Source organism: Mus caroli, chromosome 4 (assembly GCF_900094665.2).
Source record: "Mus caroli chromosome 4, CAROLI_EIJ_v1.1, whole genome shotgun sequence".
Lineage (NCBI taxonomy): Eukaryota > Metazoa > Chordata > Mammalia > Rodentia > Muridae > Mus > Mus caroli.
Genome location: NC_034573.1, coordinates 17,065,562 through 17,083,071, shown reverse-complemented (window position 1 = coordinate 17,083,071; position 17,510 = coordinate 17,065,562). Strand labels below are relative to the sequence as shown.

General features: G+C 43.4%; 1 protein-coding gene across 3 annotated transcripts in view; it reads right to left on the bottom strand.

The window, feature by feature from the left end:
- The window catches only part of Faxc (failed axon connections homolog, metaxin like GST domain containing), a 102,323-nt gene that overhangs the window by 70,577 nt on the left and 14,236 nt on the right, over nt 1–17,510 (bottom strand). For all 3 annotated transcript variants that reach the window (XR_003836479.1, XM_029476620.1, XM_021160948.2), the window contains 2 exons: nt 15,439–15,635; nt 6,684–6,907 (listed from right to left, as the gene is read on the bottom strand). Coding sequence is in view for 2 of the 3 variants with exons in the window: in XM_029476620.1 (XP_029332480.1) it covers nt 6,684–6,907; nt 15,439–15,635 (421 nt within the window). In the remaining variant the exon portion in view is untranslated. The remainder of the gene's footprint in view (nt 1–6,683; nt 6,908–15,438; nt 15,636–17,510) is intronic.

Below are 17,510 nucleotides of genomic sequence, written 5' to 3'. Positions count from 1 at the left end.
CTCCCAACCCTGAATAAGTGCAATGTAATTTCTGGACCTGCATACGAAACCAAACATTGTTCTCTACAAGGTTTCATTTTGTTCTGGTTGAAAGCTTTGGTTCTTGACTTTTCCATCCAATGTCATGGAAAATCAACTCCTCCAGAGGTGTGAGCAGGTCATTGAAAAAAGTACTGAACATGACCTGCACTGTCCCCAAGAGCTGGGTGGTGTCATTCTATAACTAACAGGAAGACACAGTTGTTCAACCTGCCGTGAATCTGCCTCCAGCTAACGCAGAAGGTTTCTATTGTTTTCTCCGGAGGAGGGAGTTCTCTTGCCCACCAGAAAGCCATGGCATCCAGTCATATGAAGAAATCCAGAAACGGTGTTCCAGGTGGCCAAGCTATGCAGATAAAGTTCCTTTTGCTGTAGCTTGCTCAGACCTAACCAGAGGCCGCGCTGTAAAGCCAGTCATCTCCTTAAGAACTCACCTGAGTATTTCATTATCTGAAATCCTTGCCCCTCCCCTTTGTAAGGAGGAACGGTTTCCTATCTCCATCTTCCAACATCTTCCTATTTCTAAATGATGACAAGAGGATTCTGAGATCAGATTGGAAATCTTCACAGATTCTGACACTGTTCGGGCCTTGCAGATGGAGTCTGCACATCTGGAGAGTAAGGACCTCACTCGCTGTTCTTTGCTTCCCACAGACTTAGCACGGCACCAAATTAACAATTTTACACAACTGATACAAAATCAGTATGCAAAATCACTAACTGCAATGTTAGCCTGTTCATCATTCAAAGAGATAGAAGAGCTCTCTGGCCACTTTCTCTCCTCTTTCAGAGTTCAGGTTGGTTACTGATCTGGAAGTCAGCTGAGTGGCTTTGTCCCTGAAGCCACCAAAAAGCACCCTTCACCTCCGAAAGCTTATACTTCAACCTACCGCATTCCCACTCATTATACCGACGACATACACACCTCAGCTCAGCACTGGAGAAGAGATCACTTATGCCGGTGTGGGACCAAACAGCACTCACCACAGCATCTACCAACCTGTTTGTCTGTAACATGAAATCCAGAATTACATCGATTCTGTTCCAAATAGTGGCACAAGTGCTTTAGTATAACTTGATAAACTCATTTACCGTTTATCCACTAACAGTAACCTCCGTTTGCCACATGTTTCATCTCCACTCACGTGTCTGTCTCAAACACAGTATGTCCACCCAAAAAATCCATGAGTCCCCTCCTCCAACGCTCCCTTCCACAAAGGACTAATTTCCCACTTCTGTCACTAAACTCAAGCCTAATCTATCCCTGTCTGCCCAACTATAACACCTTGGTAGTAGTTCCAACACTATCTTATCATTCCTGGACAGTAACAACCTTCACATGCACACACACACATGTACACACACTCATATGCACATACATGCCCATATATATGCACACATATGAATATACATACACATGCACACGTTCCATCTCCATACTAAACAGAAAACAGGGTATGAAACATTTCTATTTTGTTTTTACCATATTCTCTCTCTCCCTCCCTCCCTCCCTCTCTCTCTCTCTCTGTGTGTGTGTGTGTGTGTGTGTGTGTCTGTGTGTGTCTGTGTCTGTTTCAGTGTGTATGGGTAGTATGGGTACCACACATGTCATCACATATGTGTAGAGAGGCCAGAGAATCTTTAAGAGTTGGTTTTCTCTTTCTACCATGTGGATCTTGGGAACCAAACCCAGCTCATCAGGCTTAGGAACAGAGCAACTTCTCATGGTCTCAGAAACACAAAAATGATTTACATGACATATAAAAGCTGACAATTCTCAGCCCCTGACTGCCTCTACCTACTAACACCCCTCTGCTCTTGTAAAATGTCTAACCACACTGGCCACCCTTTCAGGCTTTGAAAGCAACCAGCTACATCTGATTTCTAGATCTTTCCACATAATATTTCTTTCTTATCCCAAGCTATTCAATTCACTGTCATAACCCTGCCCTCCTCCCTACCCCCTACCTCCATACACACACATGCTTGCCTAACTCTGGCCTATGTTTCAGCATTCACTTTAAACGTCATCCACCAAAGAAGGCTTCTGGATTGACTACGATGTGTCCACAATTACTCCTCTGAAAACTGCCCTCTTTGCATCCTGTTGTTCATGAAGGCATCCCTCACAGATGTGTGATTTTATAAATGTTTACCAAAAACATTTCCTTCTTATGGCAGCCCTGGTAACTCGTAGCTGTGTCTGTCACTGACTCTCAAGTCCTTTGACAAAGATTTCAGCATGCTACTCAATGCATGTCTCTTTGATCAAAGGAACTGCTCTGGATTCTCAGGTTTACAAATACCTTCTCCTACTATGTCCCTAGCAATGGAGATGGGGCCTTAGAGCCTGTTACTCTTTCTGTCCCCAGCCTTTAATGTATCCATAATTTAAGCTGCTCATGATGGCACATGCCAGTGATCCCAGCATTCAGAACTCAGAGACAGGAGAAACAGGAGTTCAAGGCCAGACTTTGCTACATGGTGAGTTGGAGAACAGACTAAGCCACATGAGACCCTAACTAGTTATAATTGGCTGTCTGCTAACTGTGTGCAGTCACTATTAACTCCCATCTATGCAGTACTGGTCCCCATACCTGAAACTGGATTTCATTATCTTCCCCATACATGATTCCATCTCACAAACTCCATATATCAATTACTCATCTACTGTCACAAGATAACAGCAGCAGCAGCAGCACACAGGACCTATAGATGTCCAATTAAAATCAAAGAAGCACTCTGAGGGAGTAGTCTATACTGCTTCATTGTAATCACAGACACACGCTGTAGTCAGATGAAGGCTCAGCAAGTCCAGTTACCACAGCCAGCAGCCTCTATCTGCACTGTGAGCCTTAGAAGCCAGAAGAAATTCTAGAGATGAAACTGGGACTCATTTCAACCCATCCATTAACCCCCAACACACACACACACACACACACACAGAGGTGACCACCTCCACACGTCAACATAACACTTAGCTTTGGTCCACATTATAAAATCTGCTTTTCAAAACATCAAAATGCAGCCTTGTTTTGCGACTGGGAAGGTCTGAGAACCACAAGGCCTACAGATTTTCTATTTCTTATCACGAATGCTTTCCCGTGTTGTTGTTTGAGGATATTTTAATCGTCTATATATAACCTAACTGTGAACTAAGTGAGCAGCCTCGTGTCTCTTTTACTTGAAACACAGAAGTGATGATTTTTCTTATCCAACAATACCATTTAACCATTATGTAAAACTGTACCACGCTGTAATCGCACATGTTTAGCAAGGGGCTGGGAAGCTGCTTCTGACAGGACACACTACTCTGCATCATTTATCCTTCATTAAATAATCAAGAACACAAATGCTTATTAAAATAACCAACAGATGTGGCTCTTAGAGATGTGCCAATCTGATATCAATAAGGACTGAAGACCAAAGAAACCCTGAGCTATTTTTGGACTCAAAAGAAATACTTCACACTAGAAAATGCACAATAAATTTTTTATTAAGCGAATGATGCTTTCTGGAAATCAGCTTTCCTCACTCCCATTTATAAGTCCAATTTATCGTTTGGCTCTCATCTGAGGCTCTTAAAGGCATGCATTGGCAGAATGGACGGTACAACCTCAGTTCACAAACATATCTCTATCTGTTTTATTTTATTGTGTTTTCAGTCTTTGAGGGTAGAGCCCAGAATCCTACATTGGACAAGAGCTCTAACACAGAGCTACATTCTCAGACAACCAAAAATTATTTGGTAGTCCACTACAAGGTGCAAGCAGATAAAACATTCTTTAAACATCACTTTAGAGACCACTCCTTAATTTGATAGTCTAAGCTCTGTTTACTTCAGGAAATATTCTGAAGATGCCACACTGAAATAATAAAGTCACTTTAAGTACAATACATAAGGAAATTTGGGGTCATAGTTGGGTAGTAGGGAGCTATGTCAAAGGCCCCAGAACCTCAGCCCCACGGGAATGGCAATCCCTTCCCTCCTCACTCCTGTACGGATGTTGATAGGACATGCAGAAAACCTCTCCCGTAGCTTTGTCCTCCCGTCCATCTTTTAAGTCTGGAGCTTTCCCATAGAGACTGCTCCACTGTGATTACCTAACCCTATGTCCTTGACTCAGCTGTACGCCATAAGCCTGCCTCCTTATTCAACCCTGTATGAGAAGCACACTGACAGCCCAGACCACCCAGTCCCAGCTTTCCTGTATGTGTGTGTGATCTTTCCTTACCCCTCACCATCCAGATCTGGGTTCTGGATCCCAAGTCATGCAAGCAGTCAGCAGTTAGAAAACAATGTCTTAAGCCTAATGTTCTATTTGATCCCTGTCTCACTTCTGCCTATCGGTGTGACTCAATTTCCTCCACTATTGGATGGGAAGTGTTGTTTGACTTTGTCCGGGATCCCATGGTCTCTACTTAGTTTAATTGCATACCTAATGGTCTCAGCTGGGAGTCGCCTTGTTAATACTAGACACAGATATACAAATCATATCCCATTCTGTCTTATTTTCTGTTTGTTTGTTTAATGTTTCTGTAGACTCAGAACTACCAGAACAAAAATATAAGACAAACAGTAGGCAAAGTGGAATTTGTCTGATAAGTTTTTCTGGTGTCAACTATGATACAGGCATACAGTCACATGGTACAGAATACTTAATGATAGAAAAAAGAAAAATAATGTATGTATATCTATACAAGATTCAAAATTATGTATAAAAGTATTAAAAGGTTAGGCATCAAATGGTTAGCATCAAATAGTACTTTGGTTAGCAATAAGTTATAAAATTATTTTGACTTGTTTTCCTTCTCTGTGCTTTTCTGAACCTTTCCAAACTTCTATAATTGACAAATTTTTGTTTCAAACACAGTTTTCCTAGGAAATAAAATTCCTAATAAAGTTATGTTAAGTGCAAAATCTATGATTGAAATAAAGGTTACTTCAACACAAGCATTGTAACTCCTCACAACGGTGGATCTGTTGCTACTAGGTGGCTGTAAGCAGTCACTGTGACAGTAGTAGACAGAGAGGAGTCACCTATGTCCTGGGCTAGACAGAGCAGATCCTGGAGAATCCATCATGGTACTCATAACAGCACCCAATTTAAACCTTACAATATTAAGTGGAACTTGCCATTCAGACCACGGTCACCCACTGATGTCTGAAACCATAGTTAATGAGCCACGAGCGAGGGCAAACTCCCATGCTTACAAGGCTTCCAACCAACCCATCAGTGATCAATCACAGTGATCAATGCACAGTGATGCATTGGGAACAAGGCTTGGTCACTGAGTGCTCAGAGAAAGTGCTAGTGGTCATTATGGCCATCACCCTGCTCTCTAAACTTCTCTGAATAAGAAACACTTCTAGAGGATTCTAGTCACCAATGCTCTGGTTAGGAAATCAATGCTGTTCAATCGTTCAAAAGGTTTTTACTGGCATAGTCTTGGCCATCATAATGATTCTGGAATTCAACTCCTTATTTGTGGAGGCTTCCAACAGCATAAACTGGAGGAGGAGGAGGAGGAATAAGACAGAAACAGACACCATCACTGTTAAGGAAGAAGGATCCCACTAAGGGTTGCTCGTCTGAGATCAAGATGACGATTCCCAGAGTAAGGCACCAGATGGTATTCAAGGGAGGACTCCAGATCTAGCAAATATTTGGAATGTGGAGCAATCGAGTGCTCAACGTAGAACACTCTCTGTAAGAGGGGTGATGTCCACGGAGCCTCCACTGCCAGCACACCGGGTCGGTTTCAACAAAACAAATCCCACATCCCAGTTCCTTGTGGAGGCAAGGAACCTATCATGATCTACGATGGGAATGGTGACAGATCTGGACACCATTACCACAAAGGGAGGACGGGTGAACAAAACCAAGTTCTGAAATTAAAACCAGAAGTCCCACTGAGACCATTAAACAGTCCCATATTAGATGACGTGGGTTCACCTCTAGGCTGCTGCTTTGGACAGTCTCTTTGTGAATCACCATAGCCAAGAATCAAGCTCACCCAGTATAGAACTACAGCAGCCCAGGTTATCTGCAGCCAGCTGGTGAACAGAATAAGTTCCCCTCACTAGCTCATGGGCATTTAAGGCTCTTTCCCTCTCCAAGATGCTCCCCAGACGCAATTTAGCCCACCACGTCCAATAAATGCATAATCTTGGATAAAACACGGTAGAAAGAAGAAAACTAAGGATACACACCAGAATGAACAGCGTAAGATGACAAAGGTCAACGCATGCGCATGCATGCACATGCAGAACAGGTCAGGCTGGGTTGTCACCAACTCTGTGTAACTCTACAAGAGTATGTGCTTACAAGCAACCTGACCTGGGTATAAATAGAAGAGGCTCCTTGCTCAAAATCACCTATCCTCACAGCACAGCCAGAATCCCCTGCAGCCAAGTCCCAGTGCTGAAGTGTCTTCCACATGCTCTCAGGTGGGTCCTCCATAGCTACACTAAAAACTAACACCAGAGATTACTCTGGGAGACTAAGGGCCTTGTTTAAATGGTGGAAATGCAACCTACATATGGGAGCAAAAACCCTAAGCAAGTTATATTCATAAACCAGCAGCACTCTACTAGTCATGCAACAGTAAGCACAGAAAATATAGAAGGTGTGGTACGTTACCCAAAAGCCCTGCTAAAGACCGCATGTCCTTCTCCATCAGCATGTAAATCTCTTCCTCCGAGAAGCGGCCAATGCCGTGGCCGTGCATCTCCCGCTTCACAATTCCTTTTGTTATGTGGCACACGACCCACCTGAGCAGGTTACTGAAGGGACCACCGCCACTAAGTGACAGCATCTTCCGGGTCTCATTGAGATTGTCCACCCACTGGCAATAAGCTAATGTCCTGGAATTGTGTGGAAACAAGTTACTGCTGTGCATCAGAGATGTGTAGCTCTGCAGTCACTTTCAAACGCATTGCTCAGAGTGCAGCACTACCAAATACCCGCAGTGTTTAACCTGAGCGGCAGGAATTGTCACAACAGTTCTAGCCAACGTGTAGATTTACAACTTTCAGAGAAACGACGGTGTCCTGTGCTCCTGTTCAACCAAATCTTCCCGGTCGCCTGCCCTCAAACTCCTCTGCTCTTTCTCATGCTATTTCAGGAAAGTAATAGCCTTTCAGGAGGCTGGCAAGTGCTATGGGGTACCCAACAGGGCCTGCAGCCAATGGGAAGAGAGCAGCATTCCCCTCTGGAGCTTAAGGACGGCTCCTCAGGCACATGAGTGCTTTGTGCTAAGTCCTGTGTTTCTGTTTTCTAGGCTGCATGTATTTTACATCTCATGATTAAAAAGGTTGGGTTATTTTTTTAAGACACCCTTTTGCCTTTTGAACAGAGGTTAAGGGGCAGGTACACCTGCCTATGTTTCATAAGTGATATGCGGTAGATATGTAAATTATTTGCTCTCCAGAAAATCAACTCTCTCCCTCAGGCTGTTTGCAAGGATTTTTAAGTATTCACCCAAGGAACTGTGTGGTCACTCTCCCACTGGGTGGCGCTGGTGGCAATCTCACCCATCCAGCGGTCCCACACAACACATGCAGACAGGAAGCATCCTATTGGCTGCAGTGCCTGTACTTTTCCTTATTTGGTTTGAAAAACCTGCAGAGTCTCAAAAGTGTTTTTATAGCTAACCATGTTACTAGATATACAGTAAAGGACTTCCCTCTGAGAAGAATGTAGCTCTGAGAATATACACATGAAATATTTTCTTTTCTTTATAATAAAATTTTCTTTATAATAATAATAAAAAAATGTATCAATCATATCCCTACCCCTGATGTGGGCTAATATGTAGTAATGACTTCTTAAAACTCAGAAAGGTAAAAAAAAATTATTATTAAAAACACACAGGATGATGGTAAATTGTAGCTACAAAAAGTTATTTTACACATTAGGAAGAAAACAAGAGCTGGGTACATCTCAGTGGTGTAAGATCTGCTAGCATGTGTCAGGCCCTGGCCTCTATCTCTAGCTCCACCGGGGGGAAAAAAAGCCCTGAAAGTTTTAGCATTTTGTGTAGCTACGCTCTATTGATATCCTCTCCACTTAAAAACATATATAAAGTTTCTAGTCATTCTTGAGGCATGTGTGACTCTAAGCTGGAGATGTGTTGTGTCACCCAGTTAGATCCTGAGCATAACTGTAGGATGAACAGGACGGAGCTCAAGAGGCACCTACATGAAGATGCTGGCTGCCTGGACCTGCAAGAACTCCAGGAGTGTAGCTGGGCTTTAGGATGCACGTAAAGAATTGTGTACGACCTGAGATGGACAGCCTTACAGAGCTAATCACAGGAGGCCTGAAGCCAGGCTGAATCATTTTAATTCCAAAAATAAAGGTTAAATGTTGGAAAGTTTCATAATCAGACCTATGGCAATGCTGGTAGGAAGGCTGACAGGAAGACAGGGTGAGTGAGACAGACAGGAAGGATGTGCTGTAGACCACGACAGAGAGGTGCCACAGGGTACATGGAGAACTTCTGAGATAGAAGGGTCCAGTAACTGGTGTCTTCGCCCAGGCTGAGCATTTGAGCAGATTTCACCAATCAGCGCTGGACCACACAGGGTAGAATGAATTTGAGGAATGAAAGGTAGGTGAGCCAGATGCACTCGAAGGTTCCAAAGACAGAAGATGTCCAGCAAGCAGGAAAAACTCAAGAAGAAAGTTTAGACTTTACACGGAGATCGAACTGGTGGGCAGTCAGGGACATTTAGTGAGTTTTAAAGCTGTGAGAAGAAATGGGATTGTCTAAGGAACGTTCTAGAATGAGGACAATGTTGGAAAAATCATAGTTCAAAGGCAAATTAGAAGAAAGAAGGTGCTATGGTGAGAAGGAGAGACAGCTCATGTCTGTGTCTATGTATGTGTCCTTGTACATGTTCACTAGGCATACAAGTGCATGTGTTATAAGGACACATAAGTGTATGTATGCATGTGAGTGTGGAAGCTAGAGGTTCCTCAGGTTCTGCCCACAGTTTTTTTCAGGCATGGTCTCTACTGACCTAGAACCTGCCAAGTGCAGCTAGGCTGGCTGGCCAGTGAGTTCCTGAGCCTTGACTGCCCCAGGCTTTCCAACACTGGGATTTCAAGTGTGCTCCACCACACTTACACTTTTTTTTTTTTTTGGAAGGTGGGCAGTACACTCCACATATTGCATACGCCCTAAGTGACCAGAAGAAGGTATGAGATCCCTGGAGCTAGATGTACAGGTGTCACCTCTGTGGATGCTAGGAACAGAACTCAGGTCTTCTGGAAGTACAGCAAGCATTCTTAAGGGCTAAACCATCTCTGCAGCCCCAACACTCAGCACTTTAAAGATATATGCAAATTAATCTCAGGTCCTCATACCTGCAAGGCCTTGCGAGCACTTTAGTGACTGATGTCTCCCCAGCCCCTTCTGCACCTGATTTCTTTGCTTTTCTACTGTCCCTAATATTACAGACCAGTGTCAGATAAGGACCAGAGGGCTCTTTGGGGATCAAATCCAGCAAAGTGTCAAAAGTGTCGAAAGACAACAAATGTGTAGATTACTGTTATGGTTTGTATATTCTTGGACCAGGGAGTGGCACCATTTAGAGGTGTGGCCTTGTTGGAATAGGTGTGGCCTTGTTGGAATAGGTGTGGCCTTGTTGGAATAGGTGTGTCACTGTGGGTGTGGGCTTAAGATCCTCACCCTAGTTGCCTGGAAGTCAGTCTTCCACTAGCAGCCTTTGGATGAAGACATAGAACTCTCAGCTCTTCCTGTGCCATGCCTGCCTGGATACTGCCATGCGTCCACCTTGATGATAATGGACTGAACCTCTGAACCTGTAAGCCAGCCCCAATTAAATGTTGTTTTTATAAGACTTGCCTTGGTCATGGTGTCTGTTGACAGCAGCAAAACCCTAACTAAGACATTTACATACTCTTACCTCAGCTAGGACAGGCAGGGGATATTTTGCAGGTTTCCATGTCATAAGAGCCAAGGCTACACCTCTCACTCAGGATTCCAGAAACAGTGAGAGATTCTACCTCGTCACTCCACCCGAACAACTCTCCCCAAGCCATGGGTCAGAAACTTCCTCCATGCCCTCTTCACTGAGCTGAGCTCTCATGAGTACTGAAGCACCTGACACTGTTAGTCTCTCATGGAGCTTGCCTTTAGCTGACAATGGCTGTTCCCCCCCACACACACACACACCTTCCCCATGTTCCAACAGTATTCTAGCTATTTTTGTTCTAGTCTCCTCCCTACTACATCTAGTCATGAGGTGAGCTCATTCATACCTAGGAGTTCAAAGCAACTTCCAAATCTATACCTAACTCAGACCTCCATTCTCAGAGCCATGAGTTCCTAATGGAAGAGCTTCAGGAAATGCAAACTACACTTCCAACATTGGATTCATTTTTGTTTACTTCACCTCACCCAGGCCAGAATCCCAGGAGATGTTCTTCATGGCTCCCACCCAAGTGTGCCACGCCTATGCTCACAGGCCAGGTGTTTCTCAGGATGGCTATAAATGCAGCCCAACATATTTGTAGATTGCAATATCATATTGTGATGTCAGAAACCCCAGGACCCTGACCATATTCTGACCCTTCCCAGTTTCCAAGTCTCAGTATGGCCTCCTATAAACTGTATATTAGCCGTGCAAAAGGACGTGCTTTCCCCCAACCCCAATTACAGACTGAATATTCATGTTCCCAAATTTCTTGTATTGAAACCAGGCAGTATTAGGAAGCAAGGCCTTCAGTGTACTTAAGTCATGAGGACAGAGCCCTCAAGAGTAAGATTACTGCCCTTATAAAAATGACCCTATAGTGTTTCTGTTATGTGACCTTACTGTAAGAAGATGGTTATCTGTGGACCAGAAAATAGGACCTCATTAAACTCCACATCTGCTAAAACCTTGGCCTTGGGCTTACTAGTCTCCCTGTGTGGTGAGATATAAACTTCTAAACTGCCAGCCTGCTCTTCAGTTACAGGAGCCTGGATAGATTAAGACACTCCCCAAGCACCTCTTCCTTGGCTGCAGATATTTACAGACAGTGCTGTCTATCTGAACACCCTAATCATTACCCCTTATCATTAGCTCCGTCACCTGCCACTCCAGTTGTCACATGGCTCTATCACACTACCACATCCTCTGGCATCCCTGCCTTCATCTCTCCAGTAGGTGCTAACTCTGCCTTCCCTCAGCTCCTCAAACTCTTCCCCAACAATGACAATCATTAAGGCTTAAGGAAGGCTTTCTCATAAAGGCATTCCAGCCTGAGAGACACTTAAGGGTAGGGGCGTAGTATCTGCATACCAGTTGGCATTCAGTTTATTTCCTAAGAGTGGACTGTTGATTGAAAGAAAAACAGCTTTATACTGAGTTGATGCTGGCTGTGTGACATTTCTAAAGGATAGTATGTACTTAGAAAAATAGAGAGAAGAACCCATGGAGAGTGAAGTGTCTGCCACTTGTCTCTTTAGCAGTTCTTGGCCCCTTTATCTTCACTGGGAAGAAGCCCAGTGCACAGGAAGTCATCAATTATTAAGTGGAGTCAGCAGGAAGGGCCAACTGGGAAAGTAGACTAGGATAAGCAATTAAAGTGAATTGTCAGGTGACAATCTATTTCAGAAAGTTCAGATATTCGTTTTCTTATCACGACTAATGTGTCTAATCTCTCCTACATAAATTGGACCAAAGATTTAAAGATTTAAAACCTGTGCTAACACTTCTAAAGGATACCTAGCAAACAGGCAAAAGGCCAAGCATCATGGCCCATGCCTGTAATCCCAGAACCCAGGAAATAAGCAGAAGGATGGTGAGTTTACATAACTCACAGGACTGCTGTAAAGTTTGGCAAGCACTCAACCTCTGAGCTATATATATCTTCAGTCCCTTATGGCTGATGTTTTGATGAAAATGTTTTTTCACCATAACCTACCATGAAGACAGGCCCAAGGCATAAACAAATAATAATAGTTACAAACTATTGAAAGTTACAAACTACTGAGTCTCAGAGTATGGCCTTCCAAGTCAGAAGAACGCCATTCACTGACAAGCACGGTGGCTCACCTTTTAATTCCCGAGTTCCAAAGGCAGAGGTGGGTGGGTCTCTATAAGTTCTCAGGTAGCCAAGATTACACAGTGAGGCCCTATCTCAAAAACCACCTCTCTCTACATGAGGCTATACCCTTGCTGTCTTATTTACATTCTACTTTAAAGGGGTGTGAACTTATGATATACTTCTTCAATGATCATCAAATTTCACAAACCTTCCAACAGGAACTCCCCCTCCAGCTAAGACTGGACACAGAAGGGGAAATGGTGGAATGGGTCTGTAGCGTTGTAATCAGCCATCATGGTCAGGCTTCCACACAGCTCTTACACATCTTGTAAGTCATCTAAGCAAAGTTCCCCTTCTCCCTCCGATACTAAAATTACATCAAAAGCTAAGCTCAGGCTGGAGATGGGTTTCCATGCTGGTGTACTCGCCCAGCACGCACAAGGGCCCTGAGTTCAAATGACATCACACACAAAAAATGAAGTTTAAAATGTATAAATTACGTGCAACCTAGAAGTAGATTTGCGTGGAAAATGTTGGGTGTCACGCTTATTCTACAGTGTTAGAAGACTCGGGGTTTTCAGTGATGGCCACAGGAGGGCAGTATGCACCACTGAAGAATCAATGTTGTTAGAACATCAATTTCATTTTGGTAATTTGATTCTCTGTCTGAGAAATCCAGTTTCCAAGCATTAGATCTAACTTAAGCACTCGGTACAAGACAAAGAAGATAAGAAAAAAAAAAAAGTCAGGCTTATTCATCTTCAATAATAGCTTTTATAATGCAAGTGGGATATAATTATATAGATTTCAAATGCAAGAAAAGCCACTTTGTAGCTGAGTGTGCTTATCTGAGTGGACATAAAACAAAGCTTCAAAATTATGTCACGTTACATGGGAATGCCCGCTTTCCACCACTTCTGCCTTGTAGAAAATTGTACCCAAGCAGTTTTAAAGTTTCAAGCCAAAATAAAATGTACCTGAAAAGCCCCAGAGCATCAGCTAAGTCGGTTAAACACTGAGGGCTGACAGGCCTTCCTTCCTCTGTAAACACCTCTGTCACGACCTAAGAGCTCGGGGCTGGTTAGCATGTGACAGAATCTCAGAGACAACTACCATACATGGAGGTCAGTTCCCGTGCTGGGGCCAGCTTCCGTTCTGCTCTCTGGGACTGGAAGAGCAGAAGGAAGGGAGAATGTCACTGCCTTGGACAGTTCCTTGTGAGAGCAGGGACATGAAGCTCCCTGTGGGTGTGGGAACTTTATATGCCAGAGGGGAGAAAAGAAACAGGCCCAGGGATTGTTCTTCTTTTGGTACTAGAGATAAAAATGTATTATATCTCAAAATGCCTCTTTTTTTTTTTTTTCTAATAGAAAGGTAGTTTTAGAGAAACAATGCTAACCTTTAAAGAGGCTATGTGGCCCTCAAGTACAGTAAGCTCTGGGAAGTTTATAATCTTTCCCCTGCTCCCTCTCTCACACATCCACAGCCTACCCTACCTCCCTATTAGCTGAGGGTTAGTGAAGACAAGAGCAGAAAAGCATTGTCTGTGAGCATCTACCAGGGGTAAAGTTATATAAAATGATGCAGGTCCCTGAATGAAAGGCGTGACATATGAGAATTGGCTATTTCACTAAATCCAAACATATACATATGTATGTATGTATGTATGTATTTCTGAGCTACTACAAAAATGTAAGAGTTACAACCAAAATATGAGTGAAAACATAAGTTCCACAGCTTTCTAGAAAGCTGACATTTAGCTTTCCACATCCTTGAGTCAGGCACCCCATCTCTTAAAGGAGGCGTAGTAAACACGATTATAGGTGGCTTGAGGATCAGGGGCCCAGAGCACACTCTTCATTTCCCTCTGCCACCCCACCACAGAGCTGGGTCTGAAACCTGGCTAGTGAATGAGATGGGAGCCTTTCCACAGCCTTTCCCAGCAGTCAAGGGAGTCAGACAGTCACACATCCTAGTGTCCACTGTGACAAAGCAGAGGCCTGGCATCTCCATCAGTTTTTCATGGAAAGGGCCAGGCCCCTGCCAACACTGAGTCCACTCTCTCCCACACTGCTCTCTCTGTGCTCTCCGAGAAGGCACTTCCTTGGTCAGCCCTCCCTCATCTCTATAGTGAGGTGGGGAGAGGATGTGCAGTTCTGGTCAACACCCGGACAGACAGGGTACAAAAACCAAACATCAGAAGAGAAAAATAGAGGGTCATGTGTAATCTCAGAGATAGAGAAGCATCCAGTTTTCTACCTAGAAGGAGAGCAGGAGGATGAAGCAGAGAGCCAGGGAGGAAGAATCCCACAGTAAGTCCCACGAGGAGATGGCCTCCATGGGAGGAAGTGGTCAGTAAAAGCTCCTCGATCAGCATCTGACCAAGAAACAGCAACACCAATAAAGTGGGACTAACGATTTCTAATTAAGTATTGAGACAAAGTCAAGTCAGCAACTACTCGGCAGAAAGTTCCTGTCAACTCTAGGAGTAGAGAAGGGAATAGATGTGCCAGACAGCAGCCAAAGAGGGGAAAGCCCACAAAACATAGAGGTTTGTGAAGCAAGACTAAGCAGATGTGATCATCTCAAATAGTGCTGCAGCAGCTTGTAACCACCAAAGCAAAACAGAACAACTGTTCAACCCAACTGTGTGCTGCTTCAAACTTGGGGGCTGCGAACCAGAAATGAAGCAGGGTTTCTCTGTGTAGCCCTAGCTGTCCTGGAACTCGATCTGTAAACCAGAATTGCCTCAAACTCTGATATCTGACTCTCTCTGCCTCCTGAGGGTGGGATTAAAGGCATGTGCCAGTACTTCCCAGCATCTGATGCACTCTTATTCAGCAGTTTGTACTGATGAGCCCCACAAATTGACATATACACCTCACTAAAACACAGGGAACTGCAACACATAGACTGTAAAAGTTTTTCCTGTATATGTGGTTAGGAAAAGATCAAAGGAAGATTATGCTATTATAAATGAAAGCCAAGTCTCAGTGTTCATGATAATTTTACTGAAATGAAGTCTACTTACAAACTGCCAGCTTTATTGGTATAGTTGAGTGATTGTGGCTGTGACAGACTCTAGAGTGATACCTGTGGAGTCCTTATCTAGATACTTGGGGACAACAGGCAGAACTTTGACCCTAAATCAAAGGGGTTTGTTTTGGTTTTTTATTTGTTTGTTATGTTTGTTTTTTGATAAAACCTTTGAGAAAGATAATAAACTTAGCACAAAACTTTGAAGACAGTAAGTGTCAGAAATCTCTGACGGAGATCTAAGGCTGGCTGGGCAGTGCCTGTGGGGTGGGAGTGGGGAGACTCAGCAGGGACTCACCAGTAGAAGTGCTCTTCCACCATCTTGGTCACGGCTCTTGAGACGGCTCTTTCATGGGGGCCGAGGTTTTTATTTAAGTTCACTCCAAGTTTCTCTTCCAGAAAGTCGATTATGAATTCTGTGCCAGACACTTTTTCATTATTATATTCAATCCAAGGCATCTTCCCTTGAGCAGAGAGTTTTCCACCAAAATAGTTCTAAACAGAGCATGAGAGAGAGACAGAGACAGAGAGAGACAGAGAGAGAGAGAGAGAGAGAGAGAGAGAGAGAGAGAGAGAGAGAGAAGCAATGTGTATATAAACATGTGTATATAAACTTCACTGATTAACAGAAACAACCATTCCTACCCAGTGCTCAAATGAACTCAGCACACTGACTCTTTAAGATCTCTAGAAGGGGGAGGGGACCTTTTACTGAACATTAAAGTATTAATTTGTTCCCATAGGTTCTATAGTAGACTCAGATTCTATCTAAACTAAGAAAGGAAGGGGACTGTGAGTCAAGGAGTGGGAGAGAGAGGAAAGGGGTGAGTTTGAAGTGGACAAGTGTAGCTACAATGTGCAAAACTATCCACAAAGAGGGGGGAAAAAAACACCCTGAAAATAAACCACAAAGAAGCTTGCACCAACTTAGTAACCAAAGATACAACAAATCCAATATGTTGCATAGTTCAAATCCAGTATGTTTCATCTGAATAATGCATATTGTCACTACAGTGCAAGTAAGAGGTCCCCTAAATGATCATATTGAGGTTTAAACAAAATAATACACAACAGATTTGACTGCAGTGTCTCCTAAAGGAAATTAATTCAGCAGGATCCTGGGTTTCTGCCCAGAGCCTAATGTCTAGTCCTAGCTGTAGTGCCCAGAACCTGTTCAGACAAACTCTATTTTGATCTACAAGCATGGTAGAAGCTTACAGTGTCTCAGATCTTGACCAGAAAGAAGGTGAACAGATCAAGTTAGACAATTGATGGTTAAAATTACAATGGTATTTGTTCTCCAATGTATACAAAGTAAAGGCCTGGACCACATGAATGAAGGGGTTCTGGAGAATTCCATGTCTTCAATCACCTTTCTCAATAAATATGGTCATTTAAACCTCAAGGTTAATTGTAAGAATGGTATCCACTGGGGCTGGTGAGATGGCTCAGTGGGTAAGAGCACCTGACTGCTCCTCCAAAGGTCCAGAGTTCAAATCCCAGCAACCACATGGTGGCTCACAACCATCTGCAACAAGACCTGGCGCCCTCTTCTGGAGTGTCTGAAGACAGCTACAGTGTACTTACATATTTTAAATAAATAAATCTTTAAAAAAAAAAAAAAAAAAGAATGGTATCCACTGACTTGAAGACTATACAGCCTAAATTACGCTGGCTGTCACAAACTCTTCCTCATGTTTTAAACAAATAAATAGTGCAGACCCTGTTGGATAGTGCAAATGTTGGCCCCTCTAAGGCCAACTGATACTCAAAACTATGGTGGGGATGCTAAATGGACAACCACTTTAAGACATTCTGACATTGTCTTAAGTTAAACTTACACCTCTCTTTTTAAAAAAAAAAAATGTATTTTATTATTTTATGTGTCTAAGTGTTTGCCTCCAATGTATGTCTGTACCATGTGCAAGCCTGGTGCTAGTGGAGACAAAAGGGGTCATTAGATCCCCTGGAACTAGAATTACAGTTGTAAGCCGTCCTGTGGTGTGAGGAACTGAACCAGGATCCTCTGAAAGATCTGCCTTCTCTTAACTAAAAAGCTATCTCTCCAGCCCCTACGACTTTCTTCTAATCAAGCCATTTCACCCCTAAGTATTTACCCAAGAGTAAGAAAGCATACAGCCATGCAAAGGCATGTAAACAAAAGTCTGGCTGGTGAGATGGCTGTGTTGTTAATGGTCCTTCCAGAGGACCTGAGTTCGGTTCTGGCTGACCACATATGGTTGGAGGATACCTTAGTCAGTAAAGTGCTTACTTTGTGACAATGGAAACTGGAATTCAAACTGCAGTATCTACACTAAAAACCAGAAGTGAGATAGGCATCTGTCATCACATTACTGGGAAAGTAGAGAC